Source organism: Cyrtonyx montezumae, unplaced genomic scaffold (genome assembly GCF_038088225.1).
Source record: "Cyrtonyx montezumae isolate F1298 unplaced genomic scaffold, pur_monq_1.0 scaffold_24, whole genome shotgun sequence".
NCBI lineage: Eukaryota > Metazoa > Chordata > Aves > Galliformes > Odontophoridae > Cyrtonyx > Cyrtonyx montezumae.
The window spans coordinates 3,890,875-3,918,495 of record NW_027071981.1 but is presented as its reverse complement, the minus strand read 5'-3'; the positions used below and the strand labels follow the sequence as shown (position 1 = coordinate 3,918,495).

At 49.0% G+C, this 27,621-nt stretch overlaps 1 protein-coding gene across 3 annotated transcripts; it reads right to left on the bottom strand.

Moving 5' to 3' along the window:
* Positions 1-627: 627 nt before the first annotated feature.
* Positions 628-24,988, bottom strand: PPP2R5D (protein phosphatase 2 regulatory subunit B'delta). 3 transcript variants are annotated; one of them, XM_065739500.1, is made up of 16 exons: positions 24,871-24,988; positions 24,361-24,441; positions 18,508-18,718; positions 17,413-17,612; positions 16,976-17,086; positions 14,864-14,956; positions 14,251-14,381; positions 13,769-13,828; positions 12,717-12,825; positions 11,522-11,575; positions 8,733-8,903; positions 6,858-6,985; positions 4,770-4,871; positions 1,521-1,593; positions 1,185-1,301; positions 628-873 (listed from the first exon to the last, which is right to left on the bottom strand). In XM_065739500.1, exons 1-16 carry the CDS (start codon positions 24,895-24,897, stop codon positions 736-738), a joined length of 1,806 nt encoding a protein of 601 aa, XP_065595572.1. In that variant the 5' UTR covers positions 24,898-24,988; the 3' UTR covers positions 628-735. The 3 variants fall into 3 exon arrangements, with proteins under 3 accessions (XP_065595572.1, XP_065595573.1, XP_065595574.1); XM_065739501.1 differs by lacking the exon at positions 24,871-24,988 and adding an exon at positions 24,582-24,614; XM_065739502.1 differs by lacking the exons at positions 24,361-24,441; positions 24,871-24,988 and adding an exon at positions 21,968-22,436.
* Between the last annotated feature and the right edge of the window lie 2,633 nt (positions 24,989-27,621).

Sequence of the window (27,621 nt, the reverse complement as noted above, 5' to 3'; positions counted from 1 at the left end):
CACTGCGGGGACAGCAGAGGGAGAGCTGCGGGACTGTAATCGAGCGGGAGGAGGAAGAAAGCATAGGTCAGTGGCCAACACCTGCTATGAAGCAGAAGATAACTCCGGGCCCACAACTACCCAAGGCATCAGAATGGAGACAACCTAGCGAGGACCAACACAAAGAGCCGAAGGAATTTACCTTCCCACAGAGAGCTTCTAAGGACGCTCTAAAAGGAGGGAAGCGACAGCACGCAGTGCTTGCACCCAGCTATACCGGGGGGGACAAAGCACAGAACCCCCACTCTACCAACAGGGGAACAGAACGGGGTGCTTGAGGCAAAAGGTGGAGGCAAACAGCTCAGCTCAGCTCAGCCGCCCCTCCCAGGTGAGCTGAGGAGGGGCTTGGGTCTCTCTACTGCTTACAGAGCCCGGAGCAGCTCCCTTCTTCAGCCCTCCTTCTGGCAGAGCCATGGGGAGCGCCCACCCGCCCTGCAAGGCTCCCAGGCAGCAGCTGGACATGAAGCAACCCCTGCCTGGAGCTGTGGGGTGGGTGGGAAGGAGGAGAAGCTATGGCGGCAGTGAGATACAAGGTACAACATAAAAACAGATCTATCCTGCGGGGATGTGGATGGAGTGGAGGACAGGCACAGCTCACCATGTTCATTCCTTATTATACATGAGAACCGAGTGCATTTCTGTGACCCCTGGGGGAAAGGGATGGGACAGAGCTTCCTGGGCCAGATCCTGAGCCCGTCAGAGAGCCTCCTGGTTTGAGGTGAGGAACTCTTCTGCTCTCTTGTGGGCCTCCAGAGCTTTTATAGTGTAGACGTCCTGAGGAAGCTCAGATTTCCGGCGCAGCAAAACCTTCTCCTTCTTAATGTCTTTCAGCATCTACAGACAAACCGAACAAGTCAGGGATGTGCAGCACACCCCTTCAGCCCAAACCTTCCCCTCCATTCGCTCCAGCTGCCCTCGTTTGTGCTGCACAATGCTGTGGCATGCTGCAGAGCAGGCTGAGAGCCACAGACCACAAGGATGCGGAGCAGCCCCACTTGCACAGACCAACCCCTAACAGGCGGGGATTAGAGCAGGGGGCATTTACCCTCACAGCACTTTGAACAAGCTGCTCTGTCTGCCAGACCCCACACTGACCATGGCCGTGCCCTGAGCACTCTGTGGAAGGCCCCTCCTCATTTACACACCTGCACAGCCTCCGTCTCCACTGTTTTCTTCAGCAGCTGAATGTCCTCTGCAGTGGGGGTCTCCGTTTCCATACAGCAGACCAGAGGCAATGAGGGAGGCGCGTAATACATGGGATACTGCAGGTAACACACACAGCTGGGAAATGAGCAAACCACCCCACACCAGATCCCCTCCCCACAGTGTGCTAACACAGTGGGCACACTTCTTCCAGTCACCCTTCTGGTGCTCTCAAAGGTCACAGGACGTGCTCAGGACTGAGCTCATGAGCTCAGGAAGCAGGCCAAGCCCCCCAGCATGTTCTTGTCCTGCCTGTCCCAGATCCTGCTGTTACGCACCTGAGGGTTCAGCCGGGCCAGCTCCTCTATTTTCTGCCACATTTCTTCTCGTTCCTTCATCCTGAACCTTCCCCTGCAGAGACAGAGTGAAAGTGTGAACTCCTGGGGGCAGCACAGCTTTCACCAACAGGCAGACAGAGATAGGGACAGCAGAAGAGCACAGGTAAGGGAAGAGCTGCTCAGCCCTTTAGAGAACCCGGTTTTCAATCCAGAGGTGAGACGGGGCAAGAAAAACAGCCAGTCCAGGCAGGCAGGCTCAGCCCAGAGCACAGTGCAGCAACAGGTGGCACAGGAAGCTTCTCCTTGCCTCTGTGTTGTAGGAGCAGTGCTGACAGCCTGATTTCTGGGGTAAACAGCTCTTCAGCTTGGCACAGGTTTTGCTGCAGACCTCATGTGGCCATTCAACTTGGCTGCTTGCAAAGCCCAGGGCAGTGAACTGTCCCCCCCACAAACAGAGGTGTCTATCCACCGCTCCTTGTTATTCCCTTCTGCATTTTAAACCTCTGCACTAAAATCTCTGCTTTATTTCTGGTTTCTAACTTCTCTGGCTTTTATCCTAGCTTCTGGTCTATCAAGAGTCCTGCCTGTCCATGTCAAGGAAGTTCTTATACTCTCAAACTGTAAGAAAGGAGGCTATGAATGATCACGTGGTCTCTGCCACATGAGCTCTTTCCTAGTTCATAGTACAAGGTCTCTAGGGGCTCCCTGGGAAACAGTTTATATGCCTGTTCCTTTTTCAGGCTACAAAGACGCAGCCTCAGCTTCCTTAGCTCTTTCAAACTTGTCAGTCTCACTACTTAAGGCAGAGGTCCTGTGGAATCATCAGGTATTGTGCACTGAAAGACCACCTGCATTACAGCAACGCAGCCAGCACTCCCACAGGCAGCCTTAGGAACACCACTCTACTCCTGAAACAATAAACTCCACAACATCAAAAAAATTTATATTAAAAAACAAGCACCATTACTACTCCATTTAAGTCTTCACATCTGCAAAGAAAACGGCAGTTGACTGCAGCTTCACATCACTGTGCAGCAGCAGGTCCTGGTCTGCAGTGACCTCTGCCAGTGAGACAGCAGAAATGAGCTGTGGAAGCAGCTGCTGGGACTGCTGCTCACTGCTGAAAGAAGAGCACGTAAAGGGCAGCATGGGAACAGCACTGCAGCCTCCAAGACTCTCTTCTGTAACAGAACTGTCTCCTTCCACATGGGAAAGGACACAAAATGATGCTGCTCCCCGTAAGAGAAACAAGCTTTTTCTAATTCCCTCCATTCTAGCCATGATTTATTTTATTACAGTCCAAGATGTGCACCCAAAGTGTGCAGGTAGATGGATTTGCTTGTATTTGGTTGAAGTTTTAAAGACACAGAGGGAGTAGGCTGCATTTTTACAACAGGCTTCAGCAAAGAACTGAAGCATAGTTCTCAGGTAACCTCATCTTCCCAAGCATGTGCTTTTTTTTTTCCTCCCCATCACTGTTCTAAGTCCTGTCCAGTTCCAAGCCCTTCACAAACCATGGTCTTCTCACTGCTCCTCCTCTCCTTGACAAGACCAATAAATGACACCTGGTGCTTGAGGTCCACTGCAGGCTGCCTGATGAAGCAGAGCCTGCTGATGAGGCCTTCCTACTTCAGCTGTAAGAGAGATTTGCACTCACAGGTCTCATCTCAATAGAGGATGTCAACCAATTCAATGTCTGGTGAGAAAGCAACACAGCAGGCTGCAAGTTATCCAGGAATGCACTGAGGATAACCTCCTGGTCCAAGTACTGAACACAACAACCAGAGCTGAGACTTGGTGCTCACCAGGGAAAGGAGATCATTAAAGAAATTAGGATCAGAGCCAGTCTAGACTGTAGCGACCATGCCCTGGTTGAGGTGATCATAGGAGAAATAAACAGAGAGGGCAGGAAACTAGCAAGAACCTGCTGGTCACACTGAGGGATAAGAAGGAAAAGAAGAGGCAGCAGAAGCAGGGATGAGTGACCTGGGAAAAATACAGGGATGCTGTCTGAACGTGGAGAGCTGGGATCAGGGAAGACAAGATGTATGAAACTAGGCAAGGGATGTGGGATTCTACAGGTACATCAGTCAGAAGAGACAGACCACGGAGAGCATCCCTGATAAATGGGAATGGCTCTGCCCCTTCATTATTTGGACTGGCAACAATGGACACAGAGAAGACTGGCGGGCAATCCCAGATATGTGTACAGACTGGGAGAAGAGCTCCCTGAGAGCAGCTCAGGGGAGAAGGACTGGGAGGGTCATGGCGGATAAAAAGCTGTACACAAGCCAGCAGTGTGCATTTGCAGCCCGGAAAGCCAACAGTATCCCGGGCTGCATCAAAAGAGGGGTGGCAGAAGGGCAAGGGAGGGGATTTTCTCCTCTGCTCTGTCCTTGTCACGTCCCACCTAAGTACTGCATCCAGACCTGGGGCCCCAGCACATTAAAAAAAGATGTGGAGCTCTTGGAGAGGGTCATGGAGATGCTCAGAGGGCTGCAGCACCTCTCCTGTGAAAAAAGGCTGAGGAAGTTGGGCTTGCTCAGCATCGAGAAGAGAAAGCTGAGGGGAGACCTCACTGTGACCCTCCAGTACTTGAAGGGATCTTATAAGCAGAAACCTGATTTGAAATAAGAAAAAGTTTCCTTCTAGCTTAATGAACTGATTCAGCTCACCAATCACACTGCACCCACGGCAGCAGAAAGCAGAGTTTTTTCCTCTTTACTGCATCACAGATATTTGCTGAGCTAAGATTTTATCTCCACCATTTGCCCTTTAAAGTTCCAGATATTATTCCATCTTCATTACTGGAAAACTGAAAGCACCCTGTGGTGGAAAAGATGCATTATGCCCTCTGCAGCAAAAAGGTTCAGAAAACTTTCTAAAGCAGCAGGATTCTACAAGTATCACCAAGACACATACAAACCCATAAATATTTTCAAGGCAGAGCATAAGCTTCTCTGTAAAGTTGAGCAGACTCTACACACTGCAGTTTATTTCCTCAAGACACAGAAAACTGTCACTCTTTTCCAAGCTACCTGCTTCAGCAGAACTGAAAGGATTATCTGATCACGTGTTTAATAACTCATCCCACATACAGCCACTGCTGAGCAGCCCTCTACTTTTTGATTAAAATGATTTCCACCACCCTTCCATTCCCCCTCTGCCTACTGGGATCTGCCAGCTGTTAGTGTATTTGAAGAGACTCCAGGACGAGCTCAAGCCACTGGGCAAGAAGCTCTTACTCACTTCTGCTTCTCTGCCTTGTATTGCTGTGTGCAGTCATCAAAAAGCTTTTGGTTCATCTCCATGAACAGCTTTAGTGCGTTGTAGATCAGTCCATGGATCGTCCTGTGAAGAGAACAGGAAAGGAGAACAAGTCATGGTGGTATCCACCAGATTCTCAGCCCTGAGTGAGCCCCAGCAGCACAGACAAGTCACAGCAACACAGATTCTGACACAGCCCCACCTCACAGAGTGGGAAAAGCCCTTCACAGAGACAGCACCACACAGAGAAAGAGATGGAGTAAAGAGAGAGAAGACTCTTGGGATAGTCCTGCTCTGACTGCTCTTTGCAAGTGCAAAAACAATTGTGCTCAGTTCCCTGGAGAGAAAGGACTCTAAGGACCTGCTTAGGACTGTTCAGAGGAGGGATGTACCTAACCTAGCTCTACAGCCTTCCACAATTAACCTCAAGATGCACAACTCTTCTGGGCTGCCCAGTGAGTTTTGCTACTGAGCTGCACAAATCACAGACATTCAGCAGCCTTGGAGATGGAAAAGAGCAGAGGGAGAAAAGCTGCCTTCATGTCAGCAATCTACATGTAGGTTACACTGTGCCTGAGCAGACTCTGTGACAAAGACCCTCCGAGGCAATAAAGACAAGCTGACTCTGAAACACCTGAGCTGAGGGAAATGATGAGACTCTGTAGGTCTGTGCCCCGGTGCATCTCCAGCTCTACAGACGGAATAAGGAAGAGTGCTACAGCCCTGCTGGATTTATGCAGTCTGACTGACACAACATAAGAAGGAAATGAGCTATGGGAAGGAAGAGGAGAAACTGAGGTGCTCAGCCTGTGCTGAGACAAAGCAATCAGTGCTATAACAGAGGGAAAAGAGGAAGACACCTTTAGGACCTCTTCTTGCCACACCAGCACAACAGAGACAAGCAAAAAAGGTAGAAACAGCACAATCAGGAATGCTGACTGCAAAAGAAAGCAAGAGAACTAGCAGAGGGTTTCAGACAGGAACATGAAGTCCTTTTCTGAACTCTGATCAGGTGCAGTAACACCAAGTGGGAGAGCACCTATACACACACCTGTGCATGTATGTGTGCCAGTCTGCATGTGCATGTCTGCTCCTGGTAAACGTGTGCGTGCCTGGGGCGTGCATGTGTTCGTGTCTACATGTGTAGACTGGCAGACACCAAATGGGAAAGAGCAGGACAACTCAGCTTGAAGATATTTATGTGTTCACCCATTTTTAGACCTTGGTGGCTCAAGTAGCAGGAAGCACAGACAACTAAGAGAAGGAAACAGTCAAGCAGCAGGCCAGCAAGGAGCAATACTACCCCACAACCCTGTCTTTACTACCACAGCACTCTCCTAAGTGTTGGTCTTGTCCAGCCTCGCCACCATTAATTATTTTGGTTTCTCCATACTCTGGAATAGGAGAATATGACTTTTTTTTCCCACCTGCCTGTTTTTGTAACAAGAAAACTTGAGGATCTCAGCTGTGGGCTAAGCACTTCTAGCTAATACATTAAAAAGGAGTACTACAATTTGATTTCAATGGGTAGAAAATCAGTTGAAGAAGCAGTTGGAAGAAAGGCCAGCAGGAAGTTTAGGGGAGACCCACAACACAGACAGGTACTGAGGGTGCAGACGCAGGAGACAATATGGCACTGGACATCTGCCTGGCTGGTTCTGCTTTCTCTATTCATTCTGTACTCAAGGTCAGCCAGGCACTTGCATTAGACAAGGTACCTTGTCACAGAGAGCATGTGGGCGATCGTCAGTTAATAAGCAGTCAAAAATCAGCTGGAAAACCTACAGCACACCTCCAAGAGACCTGCAGCACTCATGACATGCAGGTATCAAACTCTGGGTAGACCCTACAGCCACAACGCTGACCCTTGCAGGATGCCTGCCCCCTTACAGGCCACTGTGGTTTGCTGTGGCACCTTCCCACACCGACACTAATAACACCCCCTCTGTCTCAGCACCTGGTGTCACCCAGTGCCATGCATCATTGCACTGCAGCAGCATGCCCCCAGATCACCAGTAGGTCAAGCAATCCTGCATGCACAGTACTGCCAGGGCATGTGGGAAGACCTACTTGTTCCAGTGACTCTTGGAGTTCTTGTAGAGCGCTGGAAACATGATCGGGAGAATTTTGGCTGCGTTATCGCTGATCAGGCTCATGATATATTCGTTGTTCCAATAGTACAGCGCTCGCTCTGCCACCTGCAGAGGGAGAGAAACCCATTCTTGGAGAGGCTCCTTCCAGTAACACCCGTGGTGTGCATGGAAACTGCAGGGAAAACACCGTGTTCTTAACTAGGCGAGTCTAACGTTAACTCCAGTGCTCTTTACACCACACTTGGGCACAGTACCATCATCCTCTTCAGGTCACAGCACAAACTAACTCCAAGCCATCTTGAGCTTCCTTCATGTCCTCAGACTGTCCTCTGTAAAGCTTCACAGCTGCCACCCCTCACTGGCCTCCTCCCTAACACAGTCTCTGGGCATTTGAGCACGCTTCAAACACAGAGCCCACAACCCACCTACCTGATCTAGCATGGCTGAAAATACACAAAGTCTTGGGGCAGCCACTCTGTTCCAACAAGTCAAACAAATGTAGTAAGTTTCCAGATGGTGCTAGATTCCACCACAATTCTTCATATTTAGCTACAGATTTCAGCAAAGGAGCACCCAAGCTGATGGGTGAATTTCTGCACTTAGTACTGGCTCGTGGGAAAAGAGGCATCCATTCTGTTTTATATTTTGTTTGACAGAACTCGCTATGTCCCCTTAATGTATCATTTCACATGAGTAAATGGAGTGAAACTCATCTTATGTTCGCTTACCCAGCCTTGGTTTCCAGCTATTATATCTTGTTAAGCCTTTGCCTGCTGGATTAATGCACAGTTCACTTGGAGAAAACTCTCCCACACCAAGGTATTCAGACTTAATGATAAGTCAATTCCCACTTCTGCTCTCTGACAAGTTGCAGACACTGAAACTGTTTACTCTCACCATTTGCAACACCTTTGAAGCTCATTCCCCTGGAACAGGAGGTGCTCACAAGTTGTCTGTGTTTTTCTGCCCTGTTTTGCAAAGAGTCAGCAGCAGAAGAGGACTGGCATGAAGTACAGGATGCCTCTCCTCCAGTATTTGCCCTTTCCCATTCAAGCTCCTTCATTCCCTACCATAGCTGCTTCCCTGTGCAAAGGTTTGTTAGTTGATGGGAACCAAGGGGCTAAACAAGTAATCCACGTCCAATTAATTTCCATCAAGCTCCCCAAGCCCTTTCCGGAGTCACTCCCTTCTGGGAAGCCTTGAACTCTAACACACTACCCAGGCTGATCCCATTTTTGGCTTATGACCACAACTTTGTAGCTCACTGTATTAGAAGACAGACTGAAGGCAGTCTGCCTCACTGTGCAGTCACACCCACCCTGGGGGTGGGCTACATCACCATGTAACACCCCACCCACACCTGGCCAAGCCAAGTTTCACAGAACAAGGATGAAGCAGACTGCCACTTTCAGTACACCTATCATCGATACTGGAATAATACAGAGTACCTTGCCTGAAGCCACTCTTGCACCACGACCTCTCATCAGCCTCAAGCTAGTACTGCAGCCAGCTTGGATCTACTGCGACAGGGTGACACTGGATGGAACTCCTCTACACTGCATCCACTTGACAAAACAGGAGGTGGCAGAGCACCTCTGCTCCAGCTGCTGCACAGCACAGTGCAGCAGGAGGGGGCCTGCTGATCAGCTTAGCGTGATGTAGGACGAGACTGCTCTGTGGTTAGGGTGAGGATTCTCACCCACTCTCACCACGTGGCACCCCAGTTCTCTCCCTGGTGGCACCACCACGTGCCTCTGGTCCACAAAGGCAAGCTCAAGAGCTGTGGCATAACCCTTTCACGCCAAGCAGGTTACAAGTCAGTCCCCTACCCGCTCCCTGAGCTGGGACCCACCTGGAAATGTGGGCTGGAGACGCACTTGGCCAACTGCCTGAACAAGGGCTCCATAACTTTCACAAATTCAGATGGCTCAATCACATCCAGGATCTCTTCCAGCTCATTTAAAAACATCACCTCCTTGGGACTGTGTGTTTTCGGCCAGAACTTCAGCAAGCCCACAATCACCTGAGTAGGAAGGGTACAGACATAGTGTTAGAAACTGAAAGTCAACTCAAGGTGTGAAATAAGACTTAATAAGTCTGGTCACAGCAGCAAAGGAGAGGAAGTAACAGAAATAACGAGACTTTCTCAGAGAGTCAGGGTGAGTTACCAGGGAAGAAGGAAGAGAAAAGCACAAACTCTGCCAAGCTGTATACAAGACAGCAGTGCTGCCCAGGATGCCAGCATTTGGTGCTGCCAGCTCTACTTCTTCCCCCAGCACACTTTAACGAGGAAGGATCAAACTAGAGTGGGTAGGGGATGCCAGATGGCACAGAGCAGCAATGAAGGATCAACCAGTAAAATCAGAAATGCTATGGAAAGGTGATCAATGAATCATTATTCAGGATACCACAGAGCTCGAAGACTAGAAAGTACCAAATAAATAAATAACACAATGGCCACGTTCAGGGCAGACAAAAGGAAGTACCATTACACACAAAGGTAACTGGATCACAGAGCTCATTCTTGGAGACTTTAGAGTCCAAACATGCTCCAGAAAGGAAGTTTATGGAGGCTACACCTAATGATGATGATGAAATGTGACAATGCAGATGCAACTTCTGTCTGAAGAAACTATTGCTTACAAGATAGCGGAGAAATATACCTGGGGAACATCGAGCTGCAGCCCACTTTATTTATTAATATTGCTTCCTTGCCTAGCCATCTGCTTCTAGGCACTGTCAAGGACAGGATCCATGATCTTGCAGACCTCCACTCAGTTGCAGCCATCAGTATGGCCTTAACAGAAATGCCAGCTGTGCACTAACTCTACAGCCACTCAATTAAGACAATTCCTGGTAAGAGCTACTATTTTAGACTGTGTTCTCCAGCAGTCTGATCCTGAAGCAAGCACTTGAGAGAAATTTCACTCCAGTGCAAAGACAGCAGTAGGCAAAGCAACAGCAAAATGAGGATCATTTGAGCCATAACTCAAGGCTCAAGCAGCAGTTTGGCATCCTCAGCGTTTGTCATTACTCAGGTCTGCTACTCAGGCTTCAGTGACTCAGACAATTTCTCCTACAGCTAAGGTGGTGCAAGGCGTGATGAGTCTGAGTTCACTATTGCTTAGCACATCTGAAGTCCTGCTCACCTGGCAGTCATTCAGGCTGGTGTAATGGCTACCATGCTCAGCCTTACTGAGCAGGCTGCTGGGTGGCACACTCGAAGTGATTGCAGACCCAGTAAGATCTGGCCTCCTTCCACCACTGGTGGCAACATCTACTGCAGTCAGGTCCTTGCTGGGGCACAGCCCCTGTAATTCTCTGAGACAATAACCCCAGTAATACCAGGAGCCTATTCAACACCTTCACAAACAGGATGCTTCAACAAGACTGTGGTGATACTGCCTTGGTCTGTCTGATCAGGACACTATGCAATGGCCCACTGACAACAAAACAGAGCTATGTCTCAACCCCAAGACCACCAGCTAAGGAAGCAGTTATGAGCTATGGAGCTTTACTAATAGAATATGATGCAGAATGAATCCTGGAAGTATTGACAGGCTTCCCATTTCTCTCTTATTCCTCACCCTACAGTGAGAGCTTAGACAGGAGGCTGCTAGGCTAGATTTCAGCTACAGGAAGTATTCAGCATGATCAGGAAGCTACTTTACACAATTTGTTTCAGAGCAGGCTTTTGGGAACACAGAAAACTGAGGTCCTACATTAAAAAAAAAAAAAAGCAAGGAAGTCTGTTCCAGTACTCTAGCATCAGAGCTAGAAAGCTGACCAGCTTCCACTGAGCACCAGAAACACACACATTTCAGCCAAAGAACAGAACCTCAGCTAGTGTTACTCATTAAAATGCTCACACTTTCTGGTGTTCCCTGCTACAGCGACACAAGCACATGGCCATCTGCTGTTTTGAGGTTGCAAAGCTCAGCTCTCTAGAAGACATTTCCTGGCCTAGAGTAGGTGGAGAAACAAGCTCTTGCCAACTCTCTGCCAAGCCAGCATATACCCTGGCTAACACAGCATGCCCCTGTAGCCAGTAAGTGGAATATGCGAGGGACCCACTGCTCACACATTTCAGAACTTGCTGTTTCAACAGCACTACATTCTGAAGGCATATGTCTCTATACTGTGACTTAACACAGTGGAGTTAGCATACAGATGCTAGAACAGGAAGAATATTTTCATCAAGAAAGAGTGGCTTGTCAAAATAGACTTCTGGGTTCCAGGTTCCTCACCCTGACAGTTTTTCAGCCAGCTCTAGCAGCCTGAACTCTTACAATTTCAAGGTCTTCGTGAGTTCAAGCTGGATCCACCAGCTATCAGAAAGCTATTCGTTTGGTCTCTGCAGAATTTCTCTCACCAGCTGAAAGCTCTGCCCCCAAGGACACTTGGTATATTTGCTCCAAGAGCTGAAGCACAAAGGCAAACTTTAGCCACGTTCTTGAAGCCTTCAGGAAGGTTTGCACATGAACAGCACTGTCCACTTTGCCCACAGGGAGCCAAGCAAGTTCAATAAACAATCTGTTTCCCCCTCCAACTCCTTACCCTCTTTTCACTTTCTGAACTCTAAGGAAGCTGTGAAGCTTTGGGGATGAGACTGTCATGCAGAGGTTAAGAAAGGTTACTCACCGGCTCTGTCAAGCTGCTGTCTTTCTCCAAGAACTGTACAACACAGTATGCCAACTGCAGGAGAACACATGGCAAGATTAGAGCTTCCTTGAGTGTACTGGAGACACAAATGCCACCAACATCACCCACAGCTAGAAGTAATGCTAGGCCCTCTATAGTGTGTGTGACAAACAGACAGCTGCAGCTCCAAATGAATCCAATTATAATAATGTCCCCTCCAACATAGGTCGTTACCTTAAAGATCACCTAGTTCCAACCCTCATGCCATGGACAGGTTTGCCACCCACTCAATCAGACTGCCCAGTATCCCATCCAACCTGGCCTTGAATGCCTCCACCCATAACCTCTCCGGACAACCTGTTCCAGTCCCCCATCATCCTCTGAGTAAAAACTTCTTCATATCTAACCCATGCCTTGCTTCTTTTAGTTTAAATACATTCCCTCTCATCCTATCACTATAGGATTGTATAAAAAGTCGGGCCCAATTCTTCTGATGGGAAATGGGGCATAAGACCAGACAGGGCCTGGGCTCAGTGAGTGCGTGCAACCTAGAAGAATGAGTCACCTAAAGCGTTCTGTAGGTAATGCACTCAGATGCAAGCACAGCCACACACAGGAAGGAGCAAACCTGACCATCACCAAGTAAAAACAAGGTTGGGAGAACAGACATCACTGTTCAGAATCCATTTTTCAATTCCTAGCCCAAGCTCTGATCTTCCCCATGCTTCTCTTCTTTTATGACTTCTAAATGGCAAGAAATTAATCTCTATGCCAGTCTAGCAGTCCAGCACACCAATATGTCTTCACATCTCAGCAATGACTAACAGCTGACACACCACATACAGAGACTGATGAATGGAGGTCCAAATTTTACCTCTCTCACTTCAGTAATGCACCAATATTTCACAATCTTCCATCACAGAAAGGCAAAGCAGGCCAGAGCATTAAGTCGGCAGGAAATGGAGGATACTCTCCTATCAGCCAGCAGCAAAAAGCACACCCATAAGGCACACAGGCCCAGGCACTGCAAGGCTGGGACAAATCACCACAAAGAGCTAGTGCAAAGCCCCAAACATCTTACAGCAAGAAGGTTACGTAATATAGCTATTCATCAGGCTGCATTACTGTAAGGAAACCTGAACAAGCACTACTGCAAGAACTGCATTCTGCCCTGGGAACTTGAAGCACCTCTCACCTGTGGGTGGTAGACGCTGAGAGATTTCACTTTGTGCAGCGGTAACAAGACCCTGATGAGGAACATTTTGTGCTCTTCCTTCAGAGGCAAAGCAAACCCATTGATTATGCTGAAAAGAAACAAGAATCTCATTAGTGTCTTTATCCAGCAGAAACACAGTATGTGTCACCACAGAAGAATCAGATGTCCTAGTGTTCACTAATAACTGCACCTCAGTTATTAGTAACTGGGGCCCAACCTTGCAAACTGTATTCAGTGAAGTCATGCTGCCTTATCAGGCACGGCAGGAAAAAGCCTCTAAAGGAGCCAAGGCTCTGCTCTTTCCTGTGCCAGAATAAGCCCAGGAACCGTCAGACACAATTTAACAGAACCTCTAGGGAAATCCAGCACAGAGGTAGCCCAATCATCAAGACTCAGCTTCAACAGAGCAGAATAACAGCAGCATAAGGGGGCTGCTTCTGCTGAAGGGCAGTTAAAGCTAAAGCTTCCCTCAGGACGAGAGGGAATGGCCACAAGTTGCGCCAGGGAAGATTTAGATTAGACCTCAGGAAGCATTTCTTTTCTGAAAGAGTGGTCAGGCACTGGAATGGCCTGCCTAGGGAGGTGGTTGAGGCACCATCCCTAGCGCTGTTCAAGAAGCGTTTAGATGAGGTGCTTAAGGACTTAATTTAGTAGTTGGGTAGAGATAGTGATAGGAGGATGGTTGGACTAGATGATCTTATAGGTCCTTTCCAACCTTATGAACTTATGAACTTATGAACTATGGAGAAGTCTGCCCACTGCTATGGTTTCTCAAGGCTGTGAGAAGCTCTTTTGCTTCAGCAAGCAGTAAAAGCAAGTGTGGCTGGGCTCAAACTTGAAAAAACAGCAGACAGATGTGAGGAAGAGAAGGCCATCACTGCATTAGTCAGCAGGCTGGAAAGCACTGAGTGCTCCACCAGAGGGAGATTCTCTGAAAAAGGTAGCTGAGGGCACTACTAGCTCACACAGCATGCTAAGCTAGGACATCTCACCCACTGTGAATCCTCTGGGACTTACAAGACCATCTTTACCTTCCTAGGATCTCCAGCAGCTCTGCAATCCCATTGTGATGCTCTGTTTCATAGATGAACCTGAAGAGAGAATAATAAGATGTCAGTGCCAAAGACTGGATCCAGTCTGACAAGGAAGGAAAAACAATGGAGACAGACATTCTTCTGGAAAGCAGAGCTCAGAAAGAACAGTTGAAGACGTGAAAGATGGAGGTAATTATTCTACTGGCAGCTCCCACATCAGCACAAGAAGCTAATGCTCACCAATTGCTATATATATATAAATGCCCAACAATTGCTATATATGCTGAAGACAGCACTACCAAACCTTTGCTGCATTTAGGCACAGGCCAACACTATCCATACCAAAACAGAATGACATAAGTAAATTAATTGGCTAATTAAAGGCTAGATCAGAGACAGAGATAATCTAATGCTCAGAATTTATTTCACTGGATTGTACCAACCATTCATCAGGCCAGAGGCACCAGGAAACATCTCACCTGTAAAATATATTGTTGATCTGCCGTCTCACATAGGCTCGCAGACCCAGGAACTTCCCATAGATCCTGTGCAGAATAGTCTTTAGGAAGTCTCGTTCTCTGGGGTCTTCGCTGTCAAAGAGATCCAGCAGCTGTGGGGACAGAAATTCAGTTAGTGTCTGCACACTGACTTTCTAGATGAGGCTATGAGCAATATCAGGCAGTGCTCCTGCCCACCAGAAGTGGCTCCTTCAGTCAAGAGATGCCTTCAGCACCTTGAGCACAGTGGTCACCTCCCTAGCCACAGGCTGGTACTATCAGCACTCTCATGTTCTAAAGCACAGGAAGTCCTGAACACTTTCCAAAGCACCATGTTCCCCTGCTCCCCCTGTAAGGCCCCTTCCTCTCCCACCTCCACAATGACAACAAAACACAGAGACTACAGCTCACGCACATACTTGCCCAGCTCTGATACTTCTAGCTGCTCTTTCAAGAAAAGACATGGGAAGAAAGAAAACCTTCATTATTCAGTATCTCCTGATAAAGCTGGACGATTTGCATAGGACCTTGGCCAAAGTCTGCTACATGTTCTCCATAAAGGTGCTGCACAGTGGCAGCAGCTGTGATTACTTACAGACAGTACAAACTTCTGGTCAATGTATTTCTTCGCTACATTTGGTTGAAAATCGGGTGACTCCAAGAACCGGAGGAAGAACTCGTACACCAGCTGCAGGAAGAAAAAAAAGAGATCACTTAGAAATCCTCCTCATCCTCTCATCGATGTTTACTTCACGTTTTAAATGCTTTCCATCTCCTTAGGGCCTTGAAAGAAGGCTGGGAAGCCTGAGTGGTGGCACAGAAATATGCAGGAATATACATTTCCCCACTCACTGACACTAATTCAGCTGCCCTCGCTATAGTGGGCTATGAAGCAGTGGCATGTAACTGCCCAAGTCTGCATGAAATCTCGTCACCTCAGGTCCTGCCAAGGATAAAAGCCTACTCAGATCAAGACAGTAGGTCTGGGAAAATCTCCTAGCTCCAGTCCCCATCTCTACAGAGCACAGAAACCTCCAGAAGAGAAGACAAAGGCTTAGGTTTATTAGAATCATAGAACAGAACGGTTTGGGTTGGAAGGGACCTTTAAGATCACCTAGTCCCAACCCCCCACTGTAGGCAGGGACACCTCCCTCCAGACCAGGTTGCTCACAGCCCCATCCAGCCTGGCCTGGAATGCCCCTGGGGGCATCCACCACCACTCTTGACAACCTGTTCCAGTGTCTCACCACACTCACATTCCTTCCCCAGCTTTCCTGTAAGCCCTGTTTGGGTACTAGAAGGCTGCTATAAGGTCCCCCAGAGCCTTCTCTTCTTGGAAGCCTTTGAGATACACCAAGGAAGAACGAAAGAGCACACATGAAATGGACTCCAGGAAAACACCGTGTCTTCTGACCCCTGGGAACTGACTTCAGATTTGGACTGACCCTACTAAACCACGTGAGATTCATGCTGTGTCACAATCCAATAAGAACAGCCAGCTAGCTCTCAAAAGGCTGCTAGCATTAAAACTTCCAGTGCTACTGCTGTCTTAGACTGGCAAGACTACTCAAAGGCTGAACCTGTCAAGAGAGAGTGCTTCTGAGAGATGACCAGGCCAAACTAGAGCACTGTATCCTTAAGTTCTATCTTTGAAGTTGAAGGAGCTGTGGGGCAACTCACCCACAGATAAAGCTGAACTGCCAAGGACAGCAGCACAGAAAAACTGAGGTGCCGACGATAACTCAGCCTCAGTGGACCTCTTGCCACAAACCTGTGCTGCCTGCTGCTGACTTAATATGTAAGAAACAATCGCTTCCTAGCGTTTGCAGCACACCAGTGCTGAGGACGTGCCATTCCCATCAACACTCACATCCCTAGGTCAACTACGGCAGGCGAGAACTATTGACCACTGCTGCAGAACCGCACTTTGTCCTCTGTATTGCTGCTTCATCCTGCAGTGACTAGCTCTTGTTCTGCCTTTGTCAGATTGAATGCATGTCTCCCTGCAGGGGTCTGAGGAGACTCTTACACCTCCCGACTTACACTTCTGAGTTCTATCAGTAATGTTCCTTCTTGCCTTCAAGCTGTTTTTTCACCTTTTTCACTATTTCTCAGGACACTTCACTGAAGAAATCCTTAGCCCCTTCTCCTCTTCTTCCCTTCCTGCTCCCCACCTTTTTCTGGTTAGGTTTCCTCCCAGTTATTGCAACTGTGTTCAATCAGTATAAAACAGATGTGTTGGCAAGTGCTAGCATACGTTTTGCTTTGGCAGTGAGCACTCTTCCTCTTCCACATGCCTCTGAGAGAGCATGGCAAAGAGGGGAGTGCCAAAGCAGACAAGAGTGCTGTCTCTAATACTGCTGAAGCCTGCAGGATGAGAGCTCTGGAGCCATCAGGAGTGGAATTAACACTGTGGGGAATTGCTTCTTACATAGGTAATATGGCACAACTCCCTCTACTCCTAGCAGAGCGTTCACCTCCAGCCTACCTCAGTACCACATGAGACTACAGCCATCTGCAGGTGAGCACTGCACAGAGCCATGAGCTTGTTTCCAGAATGCCCCATCGCCTGCATTGCCTACATGCTCCTCCTCACCATGACCTTGCCCACCCCTGTCCTAGCACACAGAAACCCTTGCTTACTGGGGCAGGCATCCAGGTGACATGGACTCTCAACTTCCAGGAAATAAATTCACCAGATCTATACCTGAAGGTGTGGCCAGGCAGCCTCTAATGTAGGCTCATCTTCCTCAGGGTCAAACTCTGCTCCCGTGGGATTGGACGATGGTGGAAGCGTCCGGAAGAGGTTCACTGAAAACTGAGATGAGCAAAAAGAATTATGAATGACACCTGCTCTTATGATGGACCTGCTGCAGCAAATATCTCACCAAAGAGCAACACATTCACCACAGCAAAAAGTTTTCCTTCTAGAGGCAGCAGGGTTACAGATAAACTCCAGAAGTGAACTTTGTGCAATGGAAAAAAACTTCCACCTCTCTTTACAAAGGACGGGAAAGACTGGGGTCACACTTCTCTCTGACAAATCTGCTTTCTCTCTCTTCCCCCTTTCCCTCTCAAAAGCACACGGGTCTGAACAGTCCCCATTTCTCTGGCAAAAAAGCACACGCTGGCCCCATGCCCTACCATAATAACAGCTTCAGGATAGATGGCCTCAGTGACGACATCACGGTTGTGTGTGATGTATTCTACCATTTCATTGAGACCTGCTCGCTTCACCTCCTTGAATTTCAGGTCACTGAGGGGGTCAGAGATGAAGTCAAAAAGCACACAGCATTGCCGCAGCTTCTGGATGAAGAGCTCTTCTCGCTCATGTGGGGGAGCATCTAGAAGAGAAAACAGGCATATCAGACCTTTGATGTAGACAAAGCATCTATCTGGTTCACACCTTGCCGTGCATTCCTTTCTTCGGTCACAGTTCCCCTTGGGGACTCATCCCCCTCATCCCTTTATTGTGTAAGAGGGAGAGCAACCCCTGACTGGGACAGCGGAGGTAGAGAACAACTATTCCATCTGGTGATTTCAAACACTGTATGGGTTTCTGATTTGATAAGCATCAATCCCTTTCCACTACAAGCTACTGTGGAAAAGAAACTCACTTTACTGGCTTTCCTCACAGACCAGCTGAACTACCAGGCAACTACCTTTCCTAAAAGGCCTGTTTCTGTGAGCAACAAGCCTGGCTGAGTGACTGCTGACAACACTTTCTCCATGTCTCCACTTAAGGCACCTTTAATTGTACCATTATGGATACAAACTGCTAACGCTGGGTGGTAACTGCCCTAATGTAGACAAGCTCAACATCACTATCACAACTTGCAATGGAAACACAAGGAGAAAGTGGCCCAGTACTCTCCAAAGGAACAGGCTACTGTAGGAGCCAAGAGCAGTCTGTACCAAAGTCTGCATTTTTCCACCTTCCCAAACAACCTGCTGAAGAATCCAAAGCAACCTCAAGTAAGTGTAAACACTGGGGCTTCAACAGTTTCAAATGGGAAAGTGAATACTGAAGTTCATACTGAATATCCTTTTTCTTTTAGGCTATCCATCAGTTTGCACATCAAGCACCTTTCCCAGAGCCATCCCTACAGGATTGCTGGCAGGAGGTTGGCAGAACACTACCAAGGTCACCCTGGAAAGAGCCCTAATGCCACAGTGCTCTTCTGCCTGGAGAAAGCACAGCTTGATAGGAAGCTTGCTCCTGCCCCACAGTTCCTGTACCTTTAAGTGCTGGGAGCTTCTGTAGTTCCCGGTTTTTGCTCAGATTGAAGCGAGAAGAGCTGTGTCGACGTTCCTTCTTCACAATCTGGGGTCCCCCTGAGTACTTGATCTTATTTAGCTGGGTTGGTGGGGGAGCACTGTTACTGGGACGCTTATTTGAAGTTGGTTGTTGTTGCTGCTGCTGCTGCGGCTGCTGCTGTGGCTGCTGGGCCTGTTGATGGAAAAGTAAAATAACTCATAAGCTTTTATCTACGAGCCTCACAGACAGTAAGATACGGTCAGTATCTTCTTGGACTGAAGAAACTGGGCACACTTGCACCACTGCACTTGCAATTCAGTACACCTCATCTACTTCTGCAAGGCCCTAGATCAGCTGGTTGCATGGGCAGCATTATCTGCAAAGTATACATCAGTTTCACTCACATCTGTGAGGTACTACGAAGGCGTTAAGGCTTTCCAGCACATGTGGTGCTAGAGATATGGAAAGCAAGGCCAAATCTTGCAACAAGTTACAAGAATAGGGGTAAAGTGATAAGAATAGGGGTAAAGCTTACTGACACAAATTCTCTTGTGCAGAGACATCCTCTCGACTTTGTGCCTCTTAAACAGCACTCAAACACTTTTTTATTTTTAGCAGGTAACCACAATCTCAGGACAGTGTTTTCACAGCTGTTCTGGCTGAAGTTCTGCTGGTTTGAGTCCCACTCAAGCCTTAGCAGGTCATTACTGAGCTCTCCTCCAAACAAGACGTGGCCAGTACTTCCCTGCGAGGATGGGCTTACCTGCAGCTTACCCAAGGCAGGAACAGTCCTTACCCTGAACTGAGTCCTCACATTTTCCAAAGAGGTGCAGCACAGCATCGCTGTCCCAGAAGAGCTAACACATCGCAGGGAAGAAGGGTAGAATACAAATGCTGAGCCACCACAGGGTAAAGGTGGTACAGAGGGAAACAAAAGGTGCATCAGCATCCTTACAGGTAAGGGAAGGAGAACCCCTGTGTCCTGCTAGAAGACATCTGAGGCTGACAGAACATGTCTGTACATTCCCCACCCACTCAGCAATGCCACAGTCAAAATGTTCCCAGCACCATATGTGTACTGCAGGCCAACAGTCTATGGCCATGCCCCTTTCACTAGCGGGTCTGGAAAAGTCACTGCCACTAGCTTGAAGTCTTCAACAGCGGACTTGAAGAGACAAAACACAGCTTCAACTGCCAGTTATTTAGGAGATGGATACATGCACACATCACAAAGTTTCCTAGAGAAAACCTAGCAATGGGGAAGGTCAGATACATTCTTATGCTGCAGCACTCAGAGGATTTTAGCACTGATTACTTCTACACGGACTTCCTGGCATCAGACTGAATTGTTTTCAGGAGGCTTTTCTGGCAGCAGGCCCACTATCCTTCCGCATTCAGTACCCTCCTACTTTGGTAGCATGAATCAGGAGGAGAGATTTGTTTTAACCTTCTTTAACATCATTTTATCCTTGAAAACACAGCAGACTGCTAAAACAAAGCTTTAACACCCAGGTATCAACCTCACAGACTGTTTGCCTGACATCAGCATCAGATGATCACTACAAGCACACCTGACCAAGCTTGAGCCTCACTCCTGACACCACTACAGCTGCTTGGGGAGATAATATTTGTCAGCCATATGTGCTGAAGCCATTAGGGAACAGCACAAAGCAGTTCACCCAAGCGCGGTGCAGCAGCCCCACCTTTCACACCGCAGTGGAGCAGGCTGCTCTGCCAGCAGGATGGGCCAGCCCCAATCACACGCAGGTCTGAGCTCCCCCAGGCACAGGCTCCCCAGCTGGTTGGCATTTCCTCCCTGCTAGTTCCCACCACCTCTTCTCCCTGCTAGGAACTTGCCAGTGCAAGTCAACAAGCCTCAGGCCCTGGGCCTGCTCTGTGCCATTTCTATTCACTCTGGGCTCCAGGAGATGCTCTTCTCCCAGCCACTCCGAGCGCAGCGTCAGCTTCTCCTCTGTTCTCCTTCCCATCCATGACCTCACCTCTGCAGGCACTCCCACTGCAGCTGGGTGTATCACCACTCCGAAAGCCCTTCTGCCTCACTGGTCCCTTGAGCATCCCCCGCTTGCTAAGCTTTCAGCCCAGATCTGCTCTCAGCTCCTCCTCCTCAGATGACTCTTCCCTTCCCATCCCTCAAGTCAGTACCTGCTCTTTGTCTGTTGTTACACAGCTTCCCCTATTAAAATCAACCTCTCTGTCTCAAAGTAACACCAACACGCTGTAACGCCTATGTCTGAATAATGAACTTCAGGTACTGCAGCAACAAGCCTCATGGAGACATCTGCAAAACACGTAATCCAGCAGCTCAGTGAAAAGGAGCGCCCGCTCCCAGAGCTGCGCATCTCATCAGCGAGGCTCCAAGCTGCCCTTGAGGCTGCAGACCAACTCCTCTCTGCTCTTTACTGCTGCTGCCAATCCCTGCTCTCACTTCCAGGTCATTAACTCTCTTCACCACCCAGCTGCCTCTCCCAGGCCTTCTGGCCAGGAGTAACCCTTCCTCATCCTCTCATCCACTTCGCCTTGTGCTCTTTTATTTCTTTTCTCTCCTTAAATAGCTACGCAGTAATTCTCTCCGTTCGTACCGTTGTTATGTTCAATAGCGAACAATCTATAAAAATCTTTAATTTCCCACTCTCTGTTTTCACATTTTCTTCCACTGCTCCAATCTCTTCTGGAGCAAACGATGCTCCTCCAAAGCCAGGGGCTGGCCAAGCTATGCTGCCCCATCACCTCACACGTCTTCACCAAGATGGGCATCTAACAGAGCACTGCTCTACCCTCCCCCTCCCCCCCCCATACGTAGTTCAAACACCACCTCTGGTAGGGTTCTATCTGCTTTTGAATGCAACTGCCCCTCCACCTCAGCTCCACTAAGACTCCTTTGCTGCAAAGAATAAAACACTACAGGCTTCCCACCCTCTTCATCTTCCTCCACAAAGATCCTCACAGGAGGTCCTAGTCTGTCACACTTGCTCAGCTCTGTCAAATGAGAACTGCTTTTCAAAGAGCTTTACTCATTCCACCAGCTGGACAACTTGCCTGCAGAATAAGTCACAACTTTCTGGTATGACGATAAATGAGGACTGAGACCTCCTCTGCTCCCTGCAGCACAGCATGAAAGAAGAAAGAGCATGCCAGAAGAGAACTGCCCAAATCCTGTTCTCCCACTCTAAGTCCATCAAACACTACATCTATCAAGACCCAGAAACAACAGTTCGCTTCAGCACATCCTTGAAAAGGCAACCAAACAACCATCACTCCATGGAAGAACACAGAAGTGGCAAGACTTCCACAACAGCAGCAGAGGCATCACACAGCACTGCTTCACAAGGACAAAAACCCCTCCTGTTTCCAACAGGAGAAAGGAGTCTAGCTCCTAGCACACAGACCAAATTCCTCACCCCAACGTTAAAGTCAAAATACCTTTCTGTGCTTCCTGAAGAGCAGGAAAATTGCATTCAAACTGGTATACATTTCTTCTTATCAAGCAAAGACCTCTCTTCCATTCTGCAGCAGAGCAGCCCGGAGACAGGAAAGCACCAAGAGAGAACAAACTTCACCACAAACTCAACAGGGAAATGGAGATGAGACCTGTGGCAGCAGCACATTGGAGAGGTGTCTCCTTTCTGCTCTCTGTTCCTGTGATCAAAGGAGACCCAGCCTTCCATCTTAAAGAAAGACTGGATTTTGTCTGGGGTATGAGGAAGTGAAGTGGCTGGGTATGTTTTGTGGGAGGGAAGGTTAGACACATCACTTCTAAGTTTCTCCTGTAGCCAGGAACAACCAGACATTACGTGCCATTTCAGGTAATGGAAGGAAACTTGTAACTAACTCTCCCTCTCTGGCTGCAGCACTCGTTACCAGGAAACACAGCCACAGGCCACTGGTTTGGATGGGGACATCACAGTGCTCTGCTTTGGTGGCTCTCCATCACCTTTACATTGCAACACTCAGGCTTCCTTCTTCTTCCTAGAGTTGGGAACTCAACAGACAAAGAGCACTAAATAAATAAAAGGTAGGCCTGACCCCACGATGCCAAACTAGGCGTTCCCTCACTTGTTAAATCAGCAGACAGCCCTCAAGCAAGCTGTTTGTAGCTGTATACACAACAAGAAACAGGCAGAGGCCAAGCCAGGGATGGGATATACACAAAGGATCTACAAAACTGCCACCAGCTTCAAGGCAAACAAACTCAGCTGGTTCTCAGCTGGCTACAAGGCAGGTTAGGCATGAGCATGGCTTAAACCTTGAACTGATTGGCTGTAGTAGGGATGTTTTTTGAGGCTGTGCAACACAGGTTCATGTTTCAAGGAGACCCTAAAGCAACCTTATTTGGACCATGACACTCCCATTGAACCACAGAAGTTTCCAAGTCTTCATTAGCCTTACACCTCCCAAACCCAATCCTCCAAATCATAAATACAACATGTTCCAAACAAGACTTGAGCACACAGGCTTCTATGGATGTAAAAGTGACACAGCTTATTTGTCAAACTGCAGTATTAGAAAGAAACAAAAGAAAAACCAAACCACTGCACATGTGTATGCATCCTTTGTTGGATGTGCATACAATGCTCTTTCAAGCCAAGTCTCAGAACCCACAAGCACGCGGTTTGGGTGCTGGACAGACTCAAGCCTGCCAGAAAAGCTCCAGCTGACCCAAGATTTTAATAGATCTAACACAGTTTTTCGTATTTTCACACACTGCTGAAGCCATCCTAATGCACCTAGATTGGCAACATATAAAAAATTGAGAATGAGACTCTGCATAGCTGGGAATACAGACTGTGCCTTTTTGTGAGTAACACTGAGCTCAGCAATGAAGCTGTTATACCAAAGAAGAATCACTTTATCGCTATCACTTTACCCCTATTATTTGAGGTGTCCTAGCAATTATTTCATAGTCTCACTCCCCCAGAAAATGCCTTTCAAGAACAAGTTCCTTTTCTCTGATTCCTCACTACTCTCCCACTCTGACATCAGGTGACAACAGAGTTGATAATGCTTTGCTCTGACAGGAGCAATGCAATTGCTCCTGTCTATCAGGCTTCCCCCTCCCTAGGAGCTGTGGTTCCTCTAACGGAATATCACCAGAGGAAAAGGACCCGTAAGGATCATTAAATCTAACTCCTGGCTCCATAGAGGACCACCCGAAACTTAACTAGGTCTGAGAGCAGTATCCCAGCACTCCCTGACCTCCAGCATCAGGGTGGTGCCCACTGCCATGCCCACCACCCTCTGGGGCAGAGCTTTTCCCTCATCCCCAGCTACCCCTCCCCTGATGCAGCTCCATGCTGTTCCCTTGGGCTCTGTGGCTGTCACCAAGAGCAGACTCCATGCTGCCCTCTGCTCCCAGTGAGGAGCTGCAGCCACCATCAGGCCCCTACTCAGCTCCTCTGCTCTACACTGACCAAACCCAAGGGCCTCAGCTGCTCTTTATTTATCTTGGTCTCTAGATGCTTCCCCATCTTCATACCCCTCCTTTGGAGGGGGATAGTTTTATGCCCTTAATCTGCAGTTCCCAAAACTGCACTCACTGCTTGAGGCGAGGCTGCACAGCACAGAGTCACCTCAGAGGCTGCCATGTCTCTCCCTGCAGCCAGCTTCACCACACTGCCCCCAGCTTTGAGGCAGGCCTTCCTGCAGGGCTGCAGGACAGGAGGCTCACCGCAGCTCCTCCATCGCTCCCTTCGGGCACTAACTTCGTGTGAACTTTTGCCTTTGCTGCTCTCTGCTCAGATCCCAGGGATCCGGGGGGGGGGGGATCCTCCCAAGAAGAAGCGCAGGGACAGCGCCGTGCTAGGCAGAAGCCTTACCTCTTCCGAATTCTCAGCCCCGCCATCCTTCCCGCTGCCGCCGCCGGGTTTTGTGGTGCTTTTGGCCGATTTCGGAGACTCCTGAAAGGCCGAAAAAGCGAAACGTTCACCCAGCGCGCCCCGACACCGCGGCCCCGCGCTGCCTTTGTACCTCCTCCCCCAAGAAGGGCACCCTGCGGCCCCGCTCCGAGGCCTCTACCGAGGCAGCGGCCGGGCCGTACCTCTCCTACCGAGGGCATCGCCGCGGGAGAAGGTGGAGGGGGGAGGGGGGGTGTTGAGAAGAGGGTGGAGATGAGGGTGTGTTAGGGGGGCACCACCGCCCTTCTGCACCGCGCCCCGCCCGCCCCACCGCGCGCGCCCCCGCCCCCTGCCGGCCGCAGCCCCGCGCGCGCCCCCGCCCAACGGCCGCGCCGAGGGAAGGCCGCGCCGAGGATGAATGGAGGGACAGAACGGCGAGCGAGCCGCACACCCGAGGGACATCCCCACCGCTCGCTCTCCCGCCAGCCGCACCTTCTCCTTCTTCAGCTTGTAGGGCATGGTGAGCGCCGCGGCCCAGCCGCTCCGCTCTGCTCCTGCTCCCGCTCCCGCCGCCGCCTGCGCCCGGGCCCGGCCGCAGCGCGCCGCTCCCATTGGGCCAGCCCAGCCCGTCTGCCTGGCAACAGCGTGCGCCGCACCGCGCCGACGCAGAGCGGCGGATTTTTCTGATTGGATAAGCGGCCTGTCCGTCACAGGGCTGGGGCGGGGCTACGGGGTGCGAGGGATGACGCGAATCGGTGGAAGACCTGTGCGGGCTTGGCACTCCTGCGTGCCTAGGATCGCCTCTAGGCTTCTCTAAGCAGCGCAGCCCCAGCTCCCTCAGCCTACGAGGCATGCTCCTGTCCATCATCTCGTAATCTGTGTCGTTGATAAAGACGTTGAAGACCACTGTGGCATCCCACTCGTCAGCAGTCTCTACCTGGACATAGAGCCATTGACACTCTGGCTGTGACCATCCAACTAACTCTTTAGCCACTGAACAGTCCAGTCTTCAATTCCATATCCCTTCAATGTAGAGATAAAGAGGCAGTGAGGGATCATGTCAAAGGCCTTGCACGAGTCCAGGAAGATGACAACATTTGCCCTTCCTTTGCCCATTGGTGCCATCGCAACATCATAGAAGGTCACCAAATTGGTCAGGGATGCTGGCTGCCTCAGATCACCTCATCTTGCATGTTCCTTACCATCTCTTCTATGAAGGTCCTCCCAGGTGCAGAGATGAGGCCCTGGATCATCCTTTCTCTTTTTCTTGAAAGTAGGAGTGATGTTTCTCTTTTTCCAGACACCAGGGATTTTGCCTGACAGCCACAAAGAGGAGAAATACCCCTGGGCACATCACTGTCAACTGTCCCTCCAGCTGGACTCTGTGCACCTAAGCACAGTCCTCTGATGCTCTCCCCCACACTTCATCTATTTCTCAGTGTCAATGTTACCAGAGTGTTCAAGCTCTACTGAGGCCAAGAGAAACAATATTAATTGCTCTCCCTTCCTCCATCAAACCAGCCATCTAATCCCTGAAGGTTTCAGATTGGTTCAGCACCATTTTCCCTCCACAAATCGATGTTGACTACTTCTGATCTCCTTCCTATCATGCTCCACGTGTCTTGTGTCTTGCCAGTTTGCTTCAGTGTTCTTCAGCCTGATGCTTTTCTCCCCAGAGGTGCTCCCATTTCCTCTGGTCTCAGAGGCCTGCTGTTCCTGAAACCGGCAGAGGTCAGGAATATTCATTGCGGCAGCTGACCTGGTGCAAAACGTTCCTTCAGCTCTTTTCAGCGCCACGTGGGACTGCTGCCATCTACAGGAGAGTGCTGCACAAAGCAGACAGCTAATTTCCGACGCTGCTGCGTTGCCTGCAAGCTCTCCGATGACGGAATGTCACTGCCCACCTGCACACATCAGCCCTCACGTGGTGGTGGTGGAGGCAGCCAGGCTGCAGGGCTGGGAGGCTTCAGCACCGCATGGACGCTTCAATTCCAGGAGATAAATTCACCATAATCTGTAGCAATTGGAAGAGGGGTCTGTTGAAACCCAAGGACAGTAATGTCTTCCCCATTTCACCAGAGATATAACACCAAAAGTGTCAAGGCCTTAAAGCAAGGCTATAATAAAGATTACATTGAACTCTATGAGTGTTCTTTCAACTACCTCTCCAAAACTGGGGAAAAAATGTTCCCAGAAGGGTAGCTGTGCCTTGCAGGACTGGCAGGGAGTGCCTGAACAGAATTAGAACATCATCCACATTTCTTGTCCCTTTGTTACTTAGGATCTGTGCTCAGTTGCTGTCTTTTGCTTTCCATCTTCTTCATCTCCTGGTCAGGCAGGTGCATTCAGATTCAGCTGCCTGTGGAGAATACAAGGTAGGAAGGGGACTGGAATCAGTAAATATCAGCAGGCAGTACCCTCATCTCATGGCATGTCTCCACACCTCTTCCACATCCTTCCAGACACGTCCTATGGAAGGTGTCCTCGCTCAGAGGGATAGTTTATACTACAGCTTTACCATAAACTTCATTTACGCCTTGAGCTAAGAAATATCTAATTATTTCTCAATTTTTTCTCAGACTGGAATTTCCTGTTCTTCCTATACATTTTCTCTCTGTAAAACCACATGGAGCTACTGGTTGCTAAGAAGTCCTGTGACAGCACGTTCCCCGGGCTGTTTCACACAGTTCAGACGAATTGTTTGGTGACCACAGATGGCAGAATTTCACCCTTGTTTGTAACAGCAGCAGAAGTTTGTCCCTTGCCTTAACACACTCCCAACAAGAATTCAACCATAATATCTGGGGTTAACCTGGGGTTAGGAATGGATGTTGTGCATTAATTTTTTGTGTGAGTGCTGCATCAGAAAGTTGCCCTCTCATCTCCTACAGTGGGTAAGAAGGGTAAGTAGTGATCCCAGGCAAAGCCTCGCTTATACACCATAAATTATGTATTAGCTGTATGGAGGACTGACATGATGGGAGAAAAAAACAAAAACAAACTTGTTTATACTTGTAGATACTTTAGGAAGCCTTTAGAAATGCTAAGGACAGCTTAATGTCACCCCAAAAAACAAACAAACAGACAAACTTGCTTGTCTGCTTTCTAGCACAAAGAAAATGCCAACTGTTATTAGGATCTATGCCATCAATACAGACTCTCAGCAGAACTGGGCTGTGGTGTGTCACTCACAATGCCTTGTCACCAAGTGCCCTAAAACTTGGCTAACAATCCCCAGTCACA

Bases quoted from the DNA above. Each gene is read 5' to 3' on its own strand.
- PPP2R5D (XM_065739500.1), bottom strand. From the start codon at position 24,897: ATGCCCTACAAGCTGAAGAAGGAGAAG. The intron at 14,382-14,863 runs GTAAGTAATCAC...CTGTCCCCACAG, and splicing joins ACCAGAAGTTTGTACTGTCT to CTGCTGGATCTCTTTGACAG. The intron at 12,826-13,768 runs GTAAAGATGGTC...GTTTCTTTTCAG, and splicing joins CTGCTGGAGATCCTAGGAAG to CATAATCAATGGGTTTGCTT.